At 34.6% G+C, this 20446-nt stretch overlaps 1 protein-coding gene across 6 annotated transcripts in view; it reads left to right on the top strand.

The window, feature by feature from the left end:
* Nucleotides 1-7022: 7022 nt before the first annotated feature.
* The window catches only part of LOC123712608 (sodium/hydrogen exchanger 9B2), a 31784-nt gene continuing 18360 nt past the window's right edge, over nt 7023-20446 (top strand). The window contains exons 1-2 of one of the 6 annotated variants that reach the window (XM_045665799.1): nt 7023-7363; nt 19850-20049. In XM_045665799.1, the coding sequence (XP_045521755.1) occupies nt 7181-7363; nt 19850-20049 (383 nt within the window). In that variant the 5' untranslated portion in view covers nt 7023-7180. Of the gene's footprint in view, nt 7364-12117; nt 12249-13920; nt 14009-16703; nt 16722-19612; nt 19773-19849; nt 20050-20446 lie in introns of those variants that run through there. The other 5 variants (XM_045665798.1, XM_045665801.1, XM_045665800.1 and 2 more) reach the window with 5 other exon arrangements.

Raw genomic sequence — 20446 nt, 5'->3', positions numbered from 1 at the left:
ATAATTAAAAAAAACCGAAGCCCGTTTGCCGATCCCGACATATGCCTCTTCCAGACCCTTCCAACTTGTAACCAGTTTTCATCTTACCATCTCTTGTACTATCTGCCGTTTTCTTTAATTTTCCAGTTTTTGGGTACCAACTCCTTTCGTATACTTTTTTATAACGACATCTACCATTTTTAAGTAAATAGATCAATCAATCAATCACTTATTTAATATAAGTATATTAAATAAGTGATTGCGCTGAATAAAATATTGTTACGAAGACGGGTCGACTGCAATGTTTCTAGATTTTTCCACTACTTAGAGAACTTTTCAGCAGGCTGTAATATGATTTCTGACCGTTTCAGGAGAGGGTGAATCACATATTAGAAAATTGTAATTTCCATAATGTTACCCTAGTTTTCAGGAAGCTGAAACATTTTTTCAGTCAGTTTCAGAACATGTGTAGTCGAGTGGTGCAGTTTTCAGGAGACCCGTTTTCAGGCGTTTTCAGGCCTAGTTATACCCCTTTGATGAAGGAATATTCTAGACCGAACTTTCTAGGTGTAATACAAGGACGAAATGATACGAGAGAGAGAGAGAGAAGATCAGAACTTTCTCGAAACTAGACGAGCACTCTAGAACGCCGTACGACAAGGACGGAGCAACGTGCGAAAGAGATAAAGAGTGCGGACGTTCTAGAATTGTGCAATCGCTACTCAGTAGCAAGCCCGCCTAGAAAGTTCCCGAATATTGTTTAGAACTATTCCCAGGGATATATAAGCGAGCCGAAACGCGACTAGTCGCCTTTAGTTTTGAATGCGATAACACGAGAGGAACACCGAAGCGATAAAGTGAATACAAGTGATAAAGTACAGTGTGAAGTGTGCATAAGTGAAGTAATTAGTGATTGTTTTGTGTGTGTAATTAGTGCATCTCTGCGGTTAATTTGTGCCCATAAATTCCTCATTGATTTACCAAGAAATAAACCCTTGAATAAATCCACGGCATTTTCTATCCGATCCCCTAGCTCGTAACATTTTGGTGTCAGAACAGGCACGCCGTCAGGAAGAGCAGACAAAACAAATGATTGAAGAACAGACACGCCGGCAAGAAGAACAGGCACGCCGTCAAGAAGAGCAGGCACGCCGTCAAGAAGAACAGGCACGACAAATAATGGAAGACCAGGCACGCCGTCAAGAAGAACATACACGCCAAATGATGGAAGAACAGGCTCAGACACGTCGCATGATAGAGGAGCAGGCACGACGTTAAGAGGAGCAGGCTCGCCGTATAGGAGAAAAACTTTGTGACCTGAAAATACAGGTAGATGAAAAGATCGAGAATTTGGAATCTAATATGGATTGTAAGCTATCCAAGCAGGATAAACGTATCCTTGGATTAGAAAATGAAATCCAATGCCTGAAGACCTCTGGTGTTGTCACGACTGTAGCACCACCTGGAAATGTGAAAGTGCCTCCCTTTGATGGTACATCTTCTTGGGGCGCGTACAAGCTTCAATTTGAGACTGTAGCACAGTCAAACGGGTGGACTGACGATCAAGCAGTTACCGCCCTTATTCTGGGACTGCGAGACGAAGCCCTCTCCATATTAGATACCAAGAAAGGTAAGGTGACGTTGAAGCAACTGCTAGATGCCCTGGAATCACGGTATGGAGACGCACATTTAGAGCACGTTTACAGGGCTCAATTGAAGGATAGAATACAGCAGACAAATGAAAGTTTGCAAAAATGGGGACTTGAAATAGGGAAGCTGGTAAGGAAGGCCTACGCATCCTCACCAGATGTTGCAGACAAGATGTTGGTTCAAGCTTTTGTCGACGGTATTCGAGACCGTGAAACTCGAATGGCTGTGAACCTCGGTCACCATAAGGACCTTAAGGATGCTCTTGCCCATGCGTTGGAAGTGGAAGCATTTTGCAAGGATCATCGACCTAATCGCATTAGGGCTGTCACGGAAAAACCAAGTTCTCAACGTGGACCCACCTGTTACCTCTGTGGGGAAATAGGGCATATGAGGTTTTCATGCCCTAAAAAAGATCTCAGAGGCGAAATAAAGACTAGACGTGGGGAACCGGAAGCAGCGGGTGTGACTGCCGCAGAACAGCGGCAGGGAAACGAGTAGAAGCCAGGACCACGGGGCGGGTGCTGGCCGGTTCTGTAAGGAAGGCCCCAAAAGTTATGGTAACTCAAACTCAGGATGGGAATACCATTGTTATCGACGGAGAAGTAAACGGATGTAGGTGTGAGTTAACCCTTGATACTGGAGCTTCCCGGACAGTAATTAGATACCAACTTCTGAAGTCATTTTACAAAAGCCTTTCTGGTGAAAATGTACAGCTCCTTACAGCTACTGGTCAGCACATAACCGTTCGAGGGGAAGGTATCGCTACCTTCAAGATTGGGGGAAGATCATACAGACATAAGGTGGTTATTGCTGACATCGTGGATGACTGTATTATCGGTTTAGACTTCATGAAGCATTACAACTGTAAGATTGACTTGGAGAACGTTCAAGTGTAGAGATGAGGTAGTTTCTCTAAAAGGTAATACATTGAAGGGTGGGTATGACGTCTATAGATCAATCACTGAAAATAGTACAGTCAGTAAACAACGAGATATAGTTCAAGAAGTATTAAAGGACTGTAAGGAAACCTTGTCGAAAGAAGAAATGTTGAAAGCAAAGGAACTATTGATGTCATTTTCAGACATGTTTGCTACACACGATGGAGATCTAGGCAGGACAGGTGTAGTTAAACATCGAATTGAGACTGGAACCGAAGCACCGATACGTTTGCGACCGCGACGAGTACCTGTCGCATATGAAAAGAATATAGACAAGATGATTGCGGAAATGTCAAATCATAATGTCATTGAATCATCATCCAGCCCTTGGTGCTCTCCAGTAGTTTTAGTCAAGAAAAAGGATAACAGTTTAAGGTTCTGCGTCGACTACCGTCGTCTTAACGATATCACAAAGAAGGACAGTTACCCCTTACCTAGAATAGATGACACCTCGGATACTTTAAGTGGGGCAAAATGGTTTACAACTTTAGACTTGAAAAGTGGGTACTGGCAAGTGGAGATAGACCCAAGTCATAAAGAGAAGACAGCATTCTCAACTGGAAAAGGACTATGGCAGTTTAAAGTTATGCCGTTTGGGCTTTGCAATGCGCCTGCCACCTTTGAAAGACTAATGGAGAAAGTACTGTTAGGACTGATAGGACAAGCCTGCTTAGTGTACTTGGATGATGTAGTCATCATTGGGAGAAATTTTGAAGATCACATACGGAATCTGCAACGGGTGCTCACCAGACTCCATAAAGCCAACCTGAAATTAAGTCCAAAGAAATGTTTATTTTTCAAAAGAGAAGTGAGCTACTTGGGTCACATTATATCACAGGACGGAGTTCGAACAGATCCCGAGAAGATAGTTGCGGTGAAGGAATGGCCAGTACCTAAAGATAAAACTGAAGTCCGTGCTTTCTTAGGTTTATGTTCTTACTACCGAAGATTCGTGAAAAATTTCGCGGATATTGCAAAACCTCTTCACAGACTCACCGAAGAGAAGAGGAAATTCACATGGGATGGAGAGTGTGAAGTTGCATTTAATGAGCTCAAGAACCGACTATGTGAGACTCCGATACTAGGCTACCCGGACCATGATGGCGAATATGTGGTAGATACAGATGCCAGTGGAATTGGCATCGGAGGTGTACTATCACAGGTAAAAGGTGAGCACGAGGAAGTAATAGCCTACTTCAGCAAGTCGCTATCGAAACCAGAACGAAACTACTGTGTCACTCGGAGCAAACTACTGGCTGTTGTGAAGACGCTGCAGCATTTCAGTAAATACTTACTAGGTCGCAAGTTCCGTCTTAGAATAGATCATGCTGCATTAAAATGGCTACTTCAGTTCAAGAACCCAGAAGGACAAGTGGCGCGATGGATCGAACAATTGCAAGAGTATGACTTTGCTACTTAACATCGCAAGGGTAGAGTACACGGGAACGCAGATGCATTGTCTCGTAGGCCATGTGAGGAAGACTGTAAACATTGTACAAGACACGAAGGTAGAGAGGTTGCCCATGTGAGGATACTAAGAACGGATACCATTAGTCCAGATTGGTGTGGTAAGTTAATTCAGGAAGAGCAACAACAAGACTCTGACATTAAACCAATTTTGGACTGGATAAAATCTTCAGCTATAAAGCCGCGATGGAATGATGTTGCATCTACTAGCACCACGACCAAGAGTTACTGGGCTCAATGGGATAGCTTAGTTCTCCATAATGGAGTGTTATGTCGTAAATGGGAAAACACTCGTGGGGATGCATCTCATCTACAGTTAGTTGTGCCAAGATCCAAGATTCGCAACATATTGGAAATGTTTCATGACGGCTCATCAGGCGGACACTTAGGTGTAAAAAGGACTCTTTTGAAAATTAAAGAGAGATTTTATTGGATACATTGCCGCGACGATGTAGAAGACTGGATTCGAAAATGTAAAGCTTGTGCAGCTGTTAAAGGCCCACAGTCGAGAACTAGAGCGAGTATGAAGAAATACAATGTCGGAGCTCCATGGGAAAGGATAGCAGTTGACATAGCTGGACCATTTCCGTTAACAGAAAAAGGAAATAAGTACATCATGGTTGTTATGGATTATTTTACAAAGTGGCCCGAAGTATTCCCTATTCCCAATCAAGAGGCAGTTACAGTAGCTGAGATACTTGTAAATGACGTATTCTCTAGATTTGGAGTACCCTTGGAAATGCACAGTGATCAGGGAAGAAATTTTGAGTCTCTACTATTTCAAGAATTGTGCCGATTAATGGGAATTCATAAGACGCGGACTACTCCATATCACCCACAGTCAGATGGAATGGTGGAACGCTTCAATCAAACTTTGGAAAGGCACTTGGCAAAACTGGTCGACAACCATCAAAAAGACTGGGACAAGTATATTCCATTATTTCTAATGTCATACCGGTCTGCGGTTCATGAAACCACGAATGTTACTCCTGCTTTAGCCATGTTTGGGAGACAACTTAGATTACCAGCGGATATTGTAACTGGGCGACCACCTGACACACCGGAGAGTGTTACAGAATATGCTGCGGATCTGCGTAATAAACTGGATGAAATCCATGAACACGTACGAGCATCACAAAGCAAAATAAGTGAGACTACGAAGATTAGGTATGACAGAAAGACGAATCATATAGAATTTAAAGAAGGCTCGCAAGTATGGCTCCATAACCCAACAAAACGAAAAGGCAAATCACCAAAGCTTCAAGCTGACTGGGACGGGCCATACACGATAGTCACGAAGATAAATGACGTTACCTATCGCATAAAGAAAGTGGGTGGTTTAAGGAGCAAACCGAAAGTCGTTCACATAAATCGATTGGCTCCCTATAAAGGATGTAATGATGCTCGGGACGAGCATGTCTAAGGAAGGGGTAGTGTTACGAAGACGGGTCGACTGCAATGTTTCTAGATTTTTCCACTACTTAGAGAACTTTTCAGCCGGCTGTAATATGATTTCTGACCGTTTCAGGAGAGGGTGAATCACATATTAGAAAATTGTAATTTCCATAATGTTACCCTAGTTTTCAGGAAGCTGAAACATTTTTTCAGTCAGTTTCAGAACATGTGTAGTCGAGTGGTGCAGTTTTCAGGAGACCCGTTTTCAGGCGTTTTCAGGCCTAGTTATACCCCTTTGATGAAGGAATATTCTAGACCGACCTTTCTAGGTGTAAGACAAGGACGAAATGATACGAGAGAGAGAGAGAGAAGATCAGAACTTTCTCGAAACTAGACGAGCACTCTAGAACGCCGTACGACAAGGACGGAGCAACGTGCGAAAGAGATAAAGAGTGCGGACGTTCTAGAATTGTGCAATCGCTACTCAGTAGCAAGCCCGCCTAGAAAGTTCTCGAATATTGTTTAGTATTATTCCCAGGGATATATAAGCGAGCCGAAACGCACCTTTAGTTTTGAATGCGATAACACGAGAGGAACACCGAAGCGATAAAGTGAATACAAGTGATAAAGTACAGTGTGAAGTGTGCATAAGTGAAGTAATTAGTGATTGTTTTGTGTGTGTAATTAGTGCATCTCTGCGGTTAATTTGTGCCCATAAATTCCTCATTGATTTACCAAGAAATAAACCCTTGAATAAATCCACGGCATTTTCTATCCGATCCCCTAGCTCGTAACAATATGCATCAACCTAACTTTTTTGAGTAAATACTCTTTCTATCAGCAAAAGAAGACGTGACAAATTATGTAAATTCTCATTGAGTAGAGAGTAGAGTAGACTAAATCGTAGGTACTAGAAAAGGGACAAGTTAAAAGTCCCCATAACCAACGAGCATGCATGGTGAATATTATGTAAGTGAATGTACCAGAGAGGTATGTAAGGGAAAAAGACGAAATAATTTAATTAATAACTAAGAATCTAAACATCAACAAAAAAAACAATTATATGCTGTCTTATTTATGTCAACTTAACAGTGATTTTTGTTTTATCCAAGTATGTTACTTAGTTATTTTCATTAAAGCAAGTAGTTAATGTAATGGTTTAAATAATTAAAGGAACTTTGTAATAGGTATTACGATGCATAACTAAAAGCAAACTACCTAACATCAATATTGAATAATTTATAAAAGAAAGACGTTCAATTATTTTGACTCAAACTATTTTAAAAATAATTTCAAGGTTAATGAAACAAAGAAGTTAATAGTATTAGTAATAATTTAAAAGTGTTAAAACTGTCATTTACTGTCTGTGAGCACATAAGCTGTCTTGCTATTAACGTGAATAAAGTATTTTAATGTATTTTTTAATTGTTAATATTCTTGTCAATCTTTTTAATTAAGATTGGAGTGATGACATCCCCAGTGTGTGCCGTAAATGCGCGTTGTGTTCGGGACTGCTAGCACACGTTGTTGGTAAACTAAACTTCGTAACTTACATTGTTAGTGTAATATTTTATATAAACAAATTTTGTTAGTACAGTTCAAGGCTTTACGTGATCTCTTTGACAAAAGTTATTTACCGGCACGTAAGCTGTAGATTTTTTATCTTATCTTGTCGGCTTCCTGACAAAGAACCTGCTTGAATCGATGAATCAATCAACGTAAAATGTATCTGTAGATATAGAACAGATAAAATGAAGTGTCGCGTACGGCAAACGAAAAGTAAGGTGAAGCTAGAGAAAGGCGTGAAGGAAAACAAAGGAAATCTTTCACCGGTCCTGGTACGTAATCGCTCCAAGCGGTCTGGTCTGGAAGCTGTGAAACTACACCTGCAAGTCACCGGGGCTACTGGCAGAACATCGCGTTCCGCTACGACAGTAAGTGCTTATTTGACTAGGGAATAAAAGCCTTGGTGACTCTTTATTATTTCTTCGCCTAAATCTAAATAAAAAAATTGACAAGAAACCATATTTTTATTATTAAAAAAAGTATAACTTCCATTATGATGAGGTTCATCTTCTTCTTCAGGTCTTACATATATTGCGATATTAAATATTTACCCTAACATAATATATATTACAACATAGGTTTTGGTGCTTGTCAAAACGGTAGTTAAAAAATTACAATATTTGTTCCACGCTGATCGGTATTCAATTGTTTCAGTTTCTATTATCAGTTTAGGTACATACATCGTTAAAACGTTTTTACTTCATATTTCATAAATTATACTGAGTTAAAAGGAAAAATTAAATATTTTATCACAGATAGCTATGGAATTGATGCGAATAAATTAAATAAAAAATGTAATACTTTAAGAGGTATCACGAACACTATTAAATGACAAATACTAAGGTAATAAATACTAGAGACAGTGACGTAGTCATCATGTGATTCTGATCACTTCTAGCTGCCGCGAATAAATATAATATAAAGAGTAATATAGGACATAACCTCAAAATATTCAAATTTTGTTTATATTTAAAACTATAGTGCTTCTTTTATAGACTATGTATCCCGATCTGTCTCATGCTTTTGTGACGTTTATATTTTACGATTCATGATCTGGCATATATATTATCATTTATTTAACATTGATATAATGTCATTATTAATGTTGGATCACATTGTTGATTGCCTTCGCTACAAATACTGGAATGAAACATAGTAACTACAATAAAAAAATATTATTTTAAATTATTTTTCTTTTACTGATAAGTGGATCAAAAGTGCGTCAATCGATAGTGTTTGTTCTTAAAAAATAAATAATCTGATTAGATTGTCAAGTACGTATTTATCAATGTATTGTAAAGGCTAAATCAGAGTCATCCTAATTTAATTTGACATATCTCCATATCAAGAAACGTACAACCTTATCTGACTCGACCTAAAAATTGTGATAAATATTTTAAAAATCTCAGATTGTTCCATTGCTTCAGCATTTTGTTAATATAATTTTAAATATTTGTTTAATACGTAAGAAGTCTATCAAACGATTACTTTGTCCGGCTACAACTTGTCAATTATTTTCGTTATTAAAAATATTTGGCTGTGTCTTACCAGCCTACTATACTGGCAACATTGGCTCTCTTATTATCTCTGAGACGTTTTTTTGAACGTACTAATGTCAAGTTTTTTACTAGGCAGCATACAACTGTTGTATAAACTGATATACATGAGCTTGTCTAACCGCAACCGCCGAAACTATAAATTACAAATTATGCAATATTTGAGAATTTATAAAATTTGACAAAACTGCCCATGACATGAATGTATATCTTAGGAGATAAAAAGAACTCCACACTGATGTAATAATTTTGTCTTTGGTGGACGCGTATACATAATATATATATAAATCGACATTTCGAGTGCTTTCCTGCACAGCAGTTATGTAAATAATGTCATGAATTGCCTTTTATCAAAGGAGATTTATTTAAACTATGTATAACCCATAAATATAAGTAAATATATGTATTAAGAAAACTTTTTAAACGGATTGAAGCTATGCATAAACTTATAATTATTTAAATTAAAAATTATGTAAATAATTATAAGTTTATAATAATAATACATATCTTCAATCCGTTTAAAAAGTGTTTTCTTAATGTGTAAAAGCTATGTTAACAAAAGACAATACTAACTGTATTGTAACATTTTCTCTATGTCTATAATTTAATCTCTTCAGTAATCACTTTTATTCGTATTATATAAGGTTAAAAGAAAGAAAGTCTAAAAGAAATAAATCTATTAAGGAAATACTTTTCATATAATATAGTGGAAATAAACCGAATAATTTTCCTTTTATTATCAGTGCTTTGTTGGAATATGACAGACAATTGTCATTTTAATTCAACGACATAGGATTTCTTAATATAAAGTATATTAAAAGTATATAGTTAATTTATTTATACCAATATGAAAAATCTTTTTCGTAGTAATCAGAAAAATTCAAAGAATAAGCGATCGAACGAAAACGTTTTCTCCTAACACTGCCTTAAGTATAAAAGATATATAATTGAGTTCACGAAAGACAGCGACAGTGTATCTCTAACTTTTATACTATGAAGAAACAAATCCTGCGCCGGTGCTACCTATCGCGCTTTTCGCTAATATACCTAGACCAGTCAAAAGTTCTCTTACAAATGAAAATGCATGTTGCAATGCACTTTAATATGTAAAATGGCGCAAAATCGATAGAAGTTTTTAATATAAGTGTTTCAAATTCAAACGTAACGTAGACTATTTAGATTAAGATTTAATTTACATTTCAACAACCAGTATGTATGTAATAGTAAAAAGGTTGCATGTAAGGAAATAATATTTCCAAATTTCTCATCCGTTCCAAATAACATAATTCCGCTCGAAGCATGCAAGCTCGAAGATACAGTGTTTTATTATTTTCCTTTCTAATAGGAAAACTTTTACATTTATGGATTATTAAAAAATAATTATTTAAATATTAAAAACTTAGCTCTTGTTTGTAAACCGATTTAGGAGGTTAATTGCCTGATTCACGTGAGAATATTACCTTAAAACCTATTTAATAACAATTACGTTTTTGATTAATTTCCTATTAAATTTTCGAATGTATTTAACAAAATAGCACAAATAAAGTCACTGTTAAAAACGTTATCGTAACCCTACCATGTTGGTACACATGTATGTAATATTTTGGAGGTAACCCTTCATTGTGGTTGGACTGAGATTAGTACATCTGTTTTATAAAATTCGCTTTAGTTAAATTAGCTTTGCCTGATACGCGCTGTAGATTTTTGGATTAGCTCATGCTGGTTATAAACACAATCAAATCTTTGCGCAAATGTAAAAAAAGTTGTTGCACAATTCAGGTTATGCACAACCAACAGGGTTGGCAGACGCACAATTGGCCAATAGGTCTCATCTCTACCCTCATCATATAGCCCACAGAGAGAATTATTATATCAGCCACTATGTTAATTTAAAATGTCTGACGTATCTATTTGATTAGTATACAACTTAAAATAACACAAATATGCAGTAATTAAAACAATCTGTAATCGGGCAAGGAGATGTAAAGTGGTATTGAAATAAAACTGGTAATGACAAAGATTTACTTAAAACCGAGTTATGATATAATTTATTTTGAAGGAAAAATGCCCGAGTCACGATACTCTTGTTTACATAAGGTGTTTAATGGTCATTGCTAATCTGTGATCACTGCGATGTTATTTTCGTTACCTTATGGTTATAATTTTAAAATTGATGATGTTTTTTTTATCGTTTCTGCACTATTTTTGTTATTTTACTTCTTAATTATGGGAATCCAAAAGTACCAACTAAAAAACGAGATCAATTCATTATCATTTGAGATAATGTCAAAATATATCTCAATAAAAATCTGAAGTGATTTGCCACATTTGCATTAAACTGATAATAATAATAAACATATATTAATATTTAAGTAATAATAAAACCTTAACCACGGACTTTAGATACAACTTTTATATTAATTGTGGTAAACACGTGGTCGTGCGTGAGTGTGCTCGTTTTTGGCTCGTTTTTCCTCCAAACCCCGATATTTACCACCTGCTGTTACTTTAATTTGGTCAATCCTCCTTCTTAGTTGTCTTCCTGTTTTTCGTTTGTTATACCTTGGGCAGCAGTTTAGTACTCTTTTGCTCCACTGTTCCTCTTGCCATGTACCTCGCCCGTTTCCACTTTAGTTTGTTAATTTTTTTATTGTAACCTCTGTTACCTGAGTTGTTTTTCTTGAAACTGTATTCTTTATTTTGTCTATTCTTTTTTTCCCAAAGTAATTATTTTTCCAATTTATTGTGTATATAATGTAATAATTTGTGTAACATAAGTGGCACCTCAGGAAGTGTTTTCCTGACAACTTCTATGGACTTGTTGAAGTGTATTTTCTATGATAATGTTAATCCTATGTAAGGACGTTTTTATTTATTTATGTGCGTATTAATTTTAGCCGGGTATAATAGCTACATCCACGTATTGTCCCACAAAATTATTTAAAGATTTAACCTATAGAATTATGAAAACTAATATCCTAATAAACTGTAAATTAAAAATACATAAAAGAAACTTTTATGTAGGCCCCTACCATCGAGGACCTAGACGTAGATTAATAAGCACTATATTATAAACTAAAACTTTTAAACCAATAAAATTAAATTAAAGGGAAATCGTTCAGTTTCAGTTCAGTTTCTCTCCTAAATACTGCCAATTGTGGCATATTATAAAGTATATAATACTGTAATCGTATTGAATAGTTTACTGTAGTAGTTTCGTAACAGTTTTTAGAATTATTATGTACTTATAATACTGACTCATTATACGATAGATTCCCAAAAAGCGGTTACCCGTAATTTGTCTTTAGATAAAATGTATTAATGTTTTGTTATTACTAGTATTGAAAAATACTTTCTGCGTGTGCTTCAACGATATTTTTCCCAACCGCAAATAAGATGACCGCCGTAAAAAAATATATCAAATATTTAACCAGCGAAGGCAGCCAAAGCGCTGTCAAAGGCGGTCTTTACATTTGTGAAAATTGCCAACGGTCAGCCTCACTGAAGTAAATACAACCTCTTGTTCATATTCTTTATCACCTTAAGCACCTCGTGACTTCAAGATCGTGTAAACCGGCACAGATATAATATAGAAGTTAACAAGCATTAACGTAGTGCCTACACTGTGCTCGGATACTGCACTTTAGGTTATGTGTTGGTAATCTGTGATTACAGGAATTGTCTACTTGTTACAAAGGTAAGTGTTGATGCCGACAAATTAATATTAATTATGAGAATAAATAATATCCTTAAATTTAAGAAAAATGTGCAAACATCTGTATTTTCTACTATGAATCAAATAATAATAATTATTAGTATTTAATCAAAGTTTCAGTAACAGCTACGAAATAAATTAATTGAGTTTATAAATTGTAATAAAGTTTTTTTTTTTTAATTTTGCGAGTATATTTAGATTATAAAACATAAAAAAATACATTATTATATTCATCATACTATTTTTTACAAGCCATAAACATAATCTAGAGTAAGACGTTTAAAAAGTAACAATATGTAACTTAATGTTATATTTAAGGAATGTTATGCAACATAAAACTTCATAGCTTATGTTATAATTTTTTTTATAATAAATAATAATCTTGTGGTGTTTAGTAATTTTTGTGTTTACATTTATTATTCTCTATTACTTCAAAAGTATGAAGGCGCGTGAAGTCATGATAAAGGATTGCCATAAAATAAATTATTATTTTGATAGTATGTAATTTAATGATAAATTATAAATCCAGTGATTTTGTGTTCTTCGCCTACGAAACAAGAATTATTCCTGTTGGTAATACTTTTCTTGATAAATCTAGTTCCGACAATTATTCTTCAATTTAACATAAGTGTGATTAATACTGTTTTCTAATGATTGACGGTTAACTAAGTGAAAGTCTCATTAATGCCAAACAGTAATGTAAGTTTAATTTAAAAAGACTGACAATATACCTCAGATATATATTATTTTATGGTGAATTAATAAATTTGCAAAAACAAATCTTGTATTTAATATTAGCTAAGAGAATTGTTAGGAGAATTGTTGATTCATCTACATCGTCTTTAATATCAAATTAAAAAAGTAAGCACACACCATACAACTAAACACATCGCCCACCACGACCATGACAAAACCTTGCTAACAATTTAGGCTATTTTCAAGCAAAATAAAAAAATAACAAAGGAAATTCAACACGCATTTATTTACGCACGGTAACCAGTTTTGTATTTCTCAAGAATATTTCCTTGAGATGACCAGTGTCACGCAACAATATAGCTGGATCATAACAATGAAAGAATATTAATTCACAAGGAAAAAGTCACCATAATAAACTCTATTTTCATATTATTCGTTGTATGCGTTATACTTCGATTTATCAGCACTCGTCTTATGGATGTTTGCTATAAAATCAAAACAATTCAACAATTTATATCACTTCAGTAGCTGAATACAATCTATAGCTTCATTATCACTTCCAGTGGATTTTATACATAAAAACGTTCTCACGCGTGGAAAAAGTTATAATTCTAATAAAATATACTTTTTATAAAAATCTACAAAATACACTAAACATTTTCTCATATACGTACTGGTATTACACAAGACTTCTATCATTTATAATATAGCATAATCCATAAAATACTACATAATCATTTTAAGTTTCTTCTTTTTTCAAAACTCCAAGCGAATTTTAATATCTTAAATCTATATTATTCTTAATAGGTTTTTTTAAGTATGTATGACATGGTTTTATTAAAATAATTAATTGCAGCGTCAAAAATTGATTCGTTGACGCGTCTTTGTATCCTAATTGATTCAACTGGGATTGTGTAACCTAACCTTATGTTAAAGACGTTAGTATACGCAGGACATTGAAACACAGCTAACATATAGGTGTTACTTGTATATTTGTTGTTTTTTGTTTTTAATCCTAGTTATTATCATCAAATAGGACTAAAATGGTATGTTATTTAGTTTTTCTGGTTTTATAACATATGTAAAATAAAATTATTTGACAATTGCTTTAAAATTATGCTAGGATATAAAAATATTTCGGTCATTTACAATTTAAACACATATTAGTATATTTTTGGCTCGTCAGATTTTGGGTGTACACTCAAAAACCACTTCTCCGTCCTATGACTGACCTATTATATAAGAGATTATATTTATGTTCTAATAAAATGTATTAAATACGACATATATACTCTCAGTAACTACTCGTATATTTATCTAAATAATTAGGCCCGCTAATTATCTAGATCCGTAAACATACTAAACAGCGTTTATTCGCTACTAATAGTGATAAATGTTATTTACTTAATGCTTATCTTGTAACTGATGTTAATTTGACGATCGTGTTCTATGTATTACAGTATTTGATATTAGTATTCAGTGACAAACGAGTTAACAGTAATAATAAGAATAAACACGTACGTAATATTTTCATAGCGTCTGAAAGTTATTAAGCTGACCTTGACTTTAATAACTAACAGATGGACATTGATTTTGTATTGGGATTTTCCTGATATCTTTTGTTAGATATATAGGTATGTCGAGAAAACATATGTACTAAATTTGTAACAGCAAAAAGCTACAGCTATTTTTGTAATGATGTTACAATTTCAATAAATCAATTTCTTAACAGAACAAATGTGTTATTATGCATTTTTCGGTTCACCAGTGATTTAGTGTACTATATACAAGTGTATATACATTCGTTAGTATACGTTACAAATAAATAAATTTATAAGTTGATGGTTTATTGTCATTTTATTAAACTTTTAGAGATTTTTTAGAATTTGGTTTATAAGGTTATCAAACTGTAACCTCACTGGGTAAATAGTATTCAGAGCGTAGTATCGGAGTTGTAAATAGATAATATATAAAGTCTAAATTCACATAACCCTTACTTTATTTTAACTATCATAGCTTAAAATTATGTTACTACTATTCCAGTTTATCATACGAGAGTCGTTACATTAATAAACAGGTTTATAACATCAAAATTGTTAAAGCTGTTATAGTCGGTAAAAATGACATTCAACTTCGGCATCTTTTTTGAACTATAATTCTATCACTTTAAATAGTCAAAGATGCATATGTTCATAGGAACGCGGCCATACACAGACTATTTCGTAAGAAACATGCATGAGCAATCCAATTAAACAACCATTGGGGTCTTATACTACAGAATGTCGAGACAAGTACCACAAATAAACAGTTGTTATGATTGAAAACTCGTGGCCGGCTCCTCGTGAGAGATCATGTGATTGTGATGAGACCACTTAAGCAAATAAATACAGACCATTATTCGGTGTACGTACGGGGGCAATTTAGAAAATTTAATTGCTTGAACTAAAAGCTAAATTAATTAAAAGATCAGTCGTTAGGTGTTTAACAAGTTATAAATTGACACACTTTCACAACAAAAACTTTTATTTTTAAATCTACATTTGTACTGAAACTGTTTGATTATTATGCTACTAAAAAAGCCTCAGTTGCAGATTCAGCAACGCTTTACCATCCTCAAATTGATTGGACTGGTATTTGTCCAAAAATTTAAAAAAATATGCTTGCCATTATTTGGTAATCAATATAATTCGTCACGGTCAATCAGTCAACCCTATTCCTAGTGGGAGTGCCATGCTTTCGGGCTTCAGCCAAATGGGCAGGCACGACCGGGGCAGTACCACTGTCTCGCAGACAACCGGCGTAAGTAATACAACAGGTTCATCTTGTTCTACTTGCGTTTTGTGCGGTGAGTGAGACTCCCGGAACCCATCAACCTCACCCCCGAAAAGTATAAAGGTGCAGTACAAACAGATATTACCCAAGGGGTACAACACATTTTCGCTGAAAAGAACCCCTTTTGGGCGTCCATCATCTGAACAGTCAGTATTCGGCGGTGGATGCACAGGCTGCCCTTCATGTTCTGGGGGGGGAGGAGACCTCAAAACTTAATATCAAGTAATTTAGTAAGTATTTCAATCTCGGGGCAAATGGTAGAATTTACCGAAGGCAACCCCTTCCACGTTCACAGTGGACTAATCTTAGGAGGTTCAATTCTAAACTCCACGCGGTACACTTTACCTAGAAACTGCGAAGCCGGACTTTTTCTTCCTTACTGACTCAAATATCCTCTCCGGCTGTTTGTGTATACGTCAGGCAAGATTTCTGTTATATTTGTTGATATCTCGCCGCCTCGGAACGCTAGAAGGATCGGACCTGCCACTGCGAAACTGAAAGTCCAAATGGCCACAAATTCCCTGCTCATTTGGCACTATAGATCAGCAGATTAGGACGGGATACGGTATTTATTTTCTACCCTTGCGCTACTCAAGATTCCGTCGCTGACTCTGTTACCGAAGTGGTTGTGCAAGGCATGGAACTCTTAATTTCATTTACTGCTGTACCGATCGGTGGCAAGTCACAGTGGGACCCCAGCGTTCGCGGATAGAAGTCGGAACATACTCCTTCAATGACCACCTTGATGCTCCTATCAGCCAGAAATCTGAAGTTCTAGTTGCATAATTTCTTGGGGTACCCATAGGCTCGATCGAAGGCTTTTCGCTTCCTTGGACTCAATTGCCTCTACTCAACATGTGAAAAGTATACAAGAAGGTCATCAGCCGAGCGACAACGACAATAGCCGTATTGACAATCGCTTATCAGGTTGGTTTTTACTAGATTGGTCATGCTATGGTGTTGCCAGTCTTATTTTGTGATATTTCTAGCATTACAATTTTTTTAACTTTTCTATTTCTACTTACACTTTCTCTCTTCTTGGACGGATGGACAGATATTTCCAATTTCAAAAAAATCTAATCCCTTATCTGGCTCACATTTCCAAGATTTCGCGCCTAATCCAAATGTGAACAACTTCTATCTAAATAAGAACTTCATACTCGATCAGTTTCCATAAGGATTTCTTCCGGACCACTGCATTAATCAGTGTCGTAAATGACATTCGCCAGAGAATGGACAGAAAGCAAATCATTGTTGCTTGTTTTATGGCAATGGTTTATACTCTGTGAACTACGAACTCTTACTGGGACTACTGCGTGCCATTAATTATGCTTCTCCTGTTATTGACTGGTTCTCTACCTATTCATATAGGCGCCGTCAACTCATAATGATCAACGAGTTCGTTTCACAGTGGTCCGAGGTCAGTGCTGTAGTCCCGGACGGTGGTATGCTGTCTCCTCCGCTTTTCGCTACTTATAAACTTTTAACTTCTTGGCTGTCAATGAAGTACCACCTTTATGCGAATAGACTTTAAATCTCTACTCAAGATATACTTGATGCCTTTACTTTTGCTATTCAGGTGACTTCCTTTTAATTCTTGTAGCAAAAGTTTAAAAAAATAGTTGAATATTTATATATATATAACTCACTCAGTTCACTTTCGTGAAATGCGCCTCGAATTGTATACTACCTGAAAGATAATAAAATATACACCACATTGAAGATGATCAAATGACACAAGTCATTAGTTTCAAAATAAGTTCAAGTTGTTTTAACGCATCTAGAAAGTATTCTCTAGGAAACATATTTTTTATGAACTATCTTCTATATCAAGGATATTTAAATTTCCCTACGTATGTTAATTAATATATAAAGTTAAATAGATTGTATGCGGTATTTTAAGCCTCCATGTGCGATCTGGAGCAACAAATCGATATAAAGTAACTACCGACCATTGACCCGAAAATTATAACAAAAGTCTGATCGCAACTGAAAGATTTCTGCACTAAGTCAGTGAAATGCGCCATTCGCGGCAAGAAGAGAGTAGCGGAGGCGAGCGGCTCCCACTCGCCTATGAATATAGAATAGGAATAGTAATATATACATTAGGAAATTATTAAATTATACATAGTTCTACAAAATATAAGTATAATAAGGTCCCGCACCACAAAAGTCGCGGATATTGGAAAATTTAAATATATACGTAAAATAAAAATAATAACATAAACTAGAGCGGCCTTTATCTAATACTGGAGTATTTTCTCAAATTTTTGTTCAAGTATGATAATGAGGCAATTTTTATGTTATTTACACATCGTGTCATGTATACAACATATATAGAATCATGGCATTTTAACTTAATTCACATTTATAATGTTCTATTGTTTTCCTACTGTAACCCATAACGAATAAATGTGGAAATAATAAGCATGAAACGGCGCATACGCGCTAAAGAAAATTCATCATAAGGGGCTTATTGAATAATAAAAGTTAAAGAATTTTCTTTGAGAGTAATACTTTCACGTCGTACTTAATAGGTTTTCGGTACAAACCAATCTAAAAAAATGTATTTTCATTTACACGTATAAACCAAGGTTAATCGTGCCAGACAGCGAAGCAAGTTGGTTAAAAAAAATGATCAAGAAATTATGTTAGATTAAATGAAAATATTAGAAAAAACTTGCCAAATTGAAAATCTTCCCTATAAAATTATTATTTTATTTTCATGGATCAATTTTAAAGCAAGTTTGTGATGGGAGGGTAGACCTATTTGTTTGTACTCTAGCTGAATTCACAAGAGTTGTTATATTTGTTGTTGTTGTTATATTATTAGTTATAAGAAGTAACTATATAATGTTTTTGTATAAATTGTACTTTAATTTTAATAATCGGTAGGTATTATTGTGTATTAGTAATAACTGTAAAGATTGAGTTGTTATGTGGGAAATAAATAAACAGATTCCAATAATTGATCTCAAAACAAATATTGGTTCGATCATTTTTGAATTTTGAAGACGTTTACAATAGCAGACAGATAATTAATGTGTTTTAAATAATAACTACGGTCTCTAGTCTAGAGGAACATAATCCAAAGAATAAACATAAACAAAGACATTGTCATTAATTTAGCTAGATGGCTGATAATATGCCCGAAAGATAAAATTGCATCTATTTTGGTGAGGTAGTACATCGCGTACCATCACCATTTTTCATGTTAATTATTTAGCATTGCGAATTTTAAGCACACAGTAATATGATAAAAAGTATGTGAGTGTTAGGGCAAGTTGTGTAAATTTTCATATATAGGAGTTAAATAATTTACGATAAATTTAATATTAAGTAATAAAAACTAAAAATAGTTTTATGTAACATTACTAATGTGATTGCCGTAAACATATGCATGCGTAAAAATATAATTTTCAAGATTTTCTTTGTATCTGCTTGAAATGTTTGAGAAGGCGTTATAAATATTATTAAAAATATTTTAGTTATAAACTATAAATGTTTACAGTTATATAATTATTAATTCAAGCAATAAGCGTATATCATAACTTAAGTATATTTTTTCTAAATATCAAAATATAAAGCACGGTAAATTCTGATTATTCATGTTACCAGGGAGTGTGATGACTTATTTTTAGGACAGTGTATGATAGTAACAATCGAAGTGGTCCAATCATATATGGAAACCGTCTAAGTCCTTTATCAATTATCTCGGGCCCCCAAAGTTGTTTACGTAATTTTCCTCACAAACCTAGACACTAATCAAAACAAGATACTCGTCATGTTTGTAATATACACTGAAGATTGACGCGAATTTTCAGTTCTGTTTGTAACGCTGTGAGAAACACGCGTCTGCACGTAATATAATTTCCATGAAGTGCATATATTTACGCGTAATATATCGTAATAAAAATGAAATTTTAATAAGATACATTTATAATAATCTTATGTCCACTAAAATTTAATTATCTATAGGTTCGTTGTTTTTATGTAATCTCACCGTCATATTAATTCTTATATTTTAATTTATAATATCTTCACACAATTTTCAGATCCGAAAAACGAGTCTCCGAATGTCAGCTATAAAAGAATACCCCTTCGACCTCAGTGATTTACAAAACCAACGAGAAGAGAACTCGCCACCTCCCCGATATAATGAAATACCTCCTGCAACAAACAACTTAGCAACACCAGACGGCAAGAGAAAAGTCTCCATAATGGCCGATGAACACAAAAACGGACACGCAGAAAGGTATGTTTTAGCTGTATTATTAATACAAAAATAAAACGACTACTTATCTACTTAATGGCTATTATTAATTGATTTTATATTATAGTTTATTTTATTGTCAAGTTTAAACTGTAGATAATGTATTTTTTGCAATCTATCCTTAAAATAAAAGATGTTAAACAAAGGATAAAAAAAGTTAACCCTGCCTTCAAGGTTAATGCTCGTGTATATTTTGATTACTTTTTTTATCCTAGTGTTAGTTTAGATTATTTGATTAAACCAAAGATCGCGTTGATGTCTTTTACTTTCGTCACTATAATATGTTCAACTTTAGTCCGAATAACTTTTATTAAATATTGACTTTTAATATTTATAGAGTGTGTATATAATGATGAAAAAATAAACTAAAGACACAGTG

This window comes from Pieris brassicae, chromosome 7 (assembly GCF_905147105.1).
Source record: "Pieris brassicae chromosome 7, ilPieBrab1.1, whole genome shotgun sequence".
NCBI lineage: Eukaryota > Metazoa > Arthropoda > Insecta > Lepidoptera > Pieridae > Pieris > Pieris brassicae.
The sequence above is the reverse complement of the archived record's forward strand: the minus strand, read 5'-3'. Positions and strand labels throughout refer to the sequence as shown.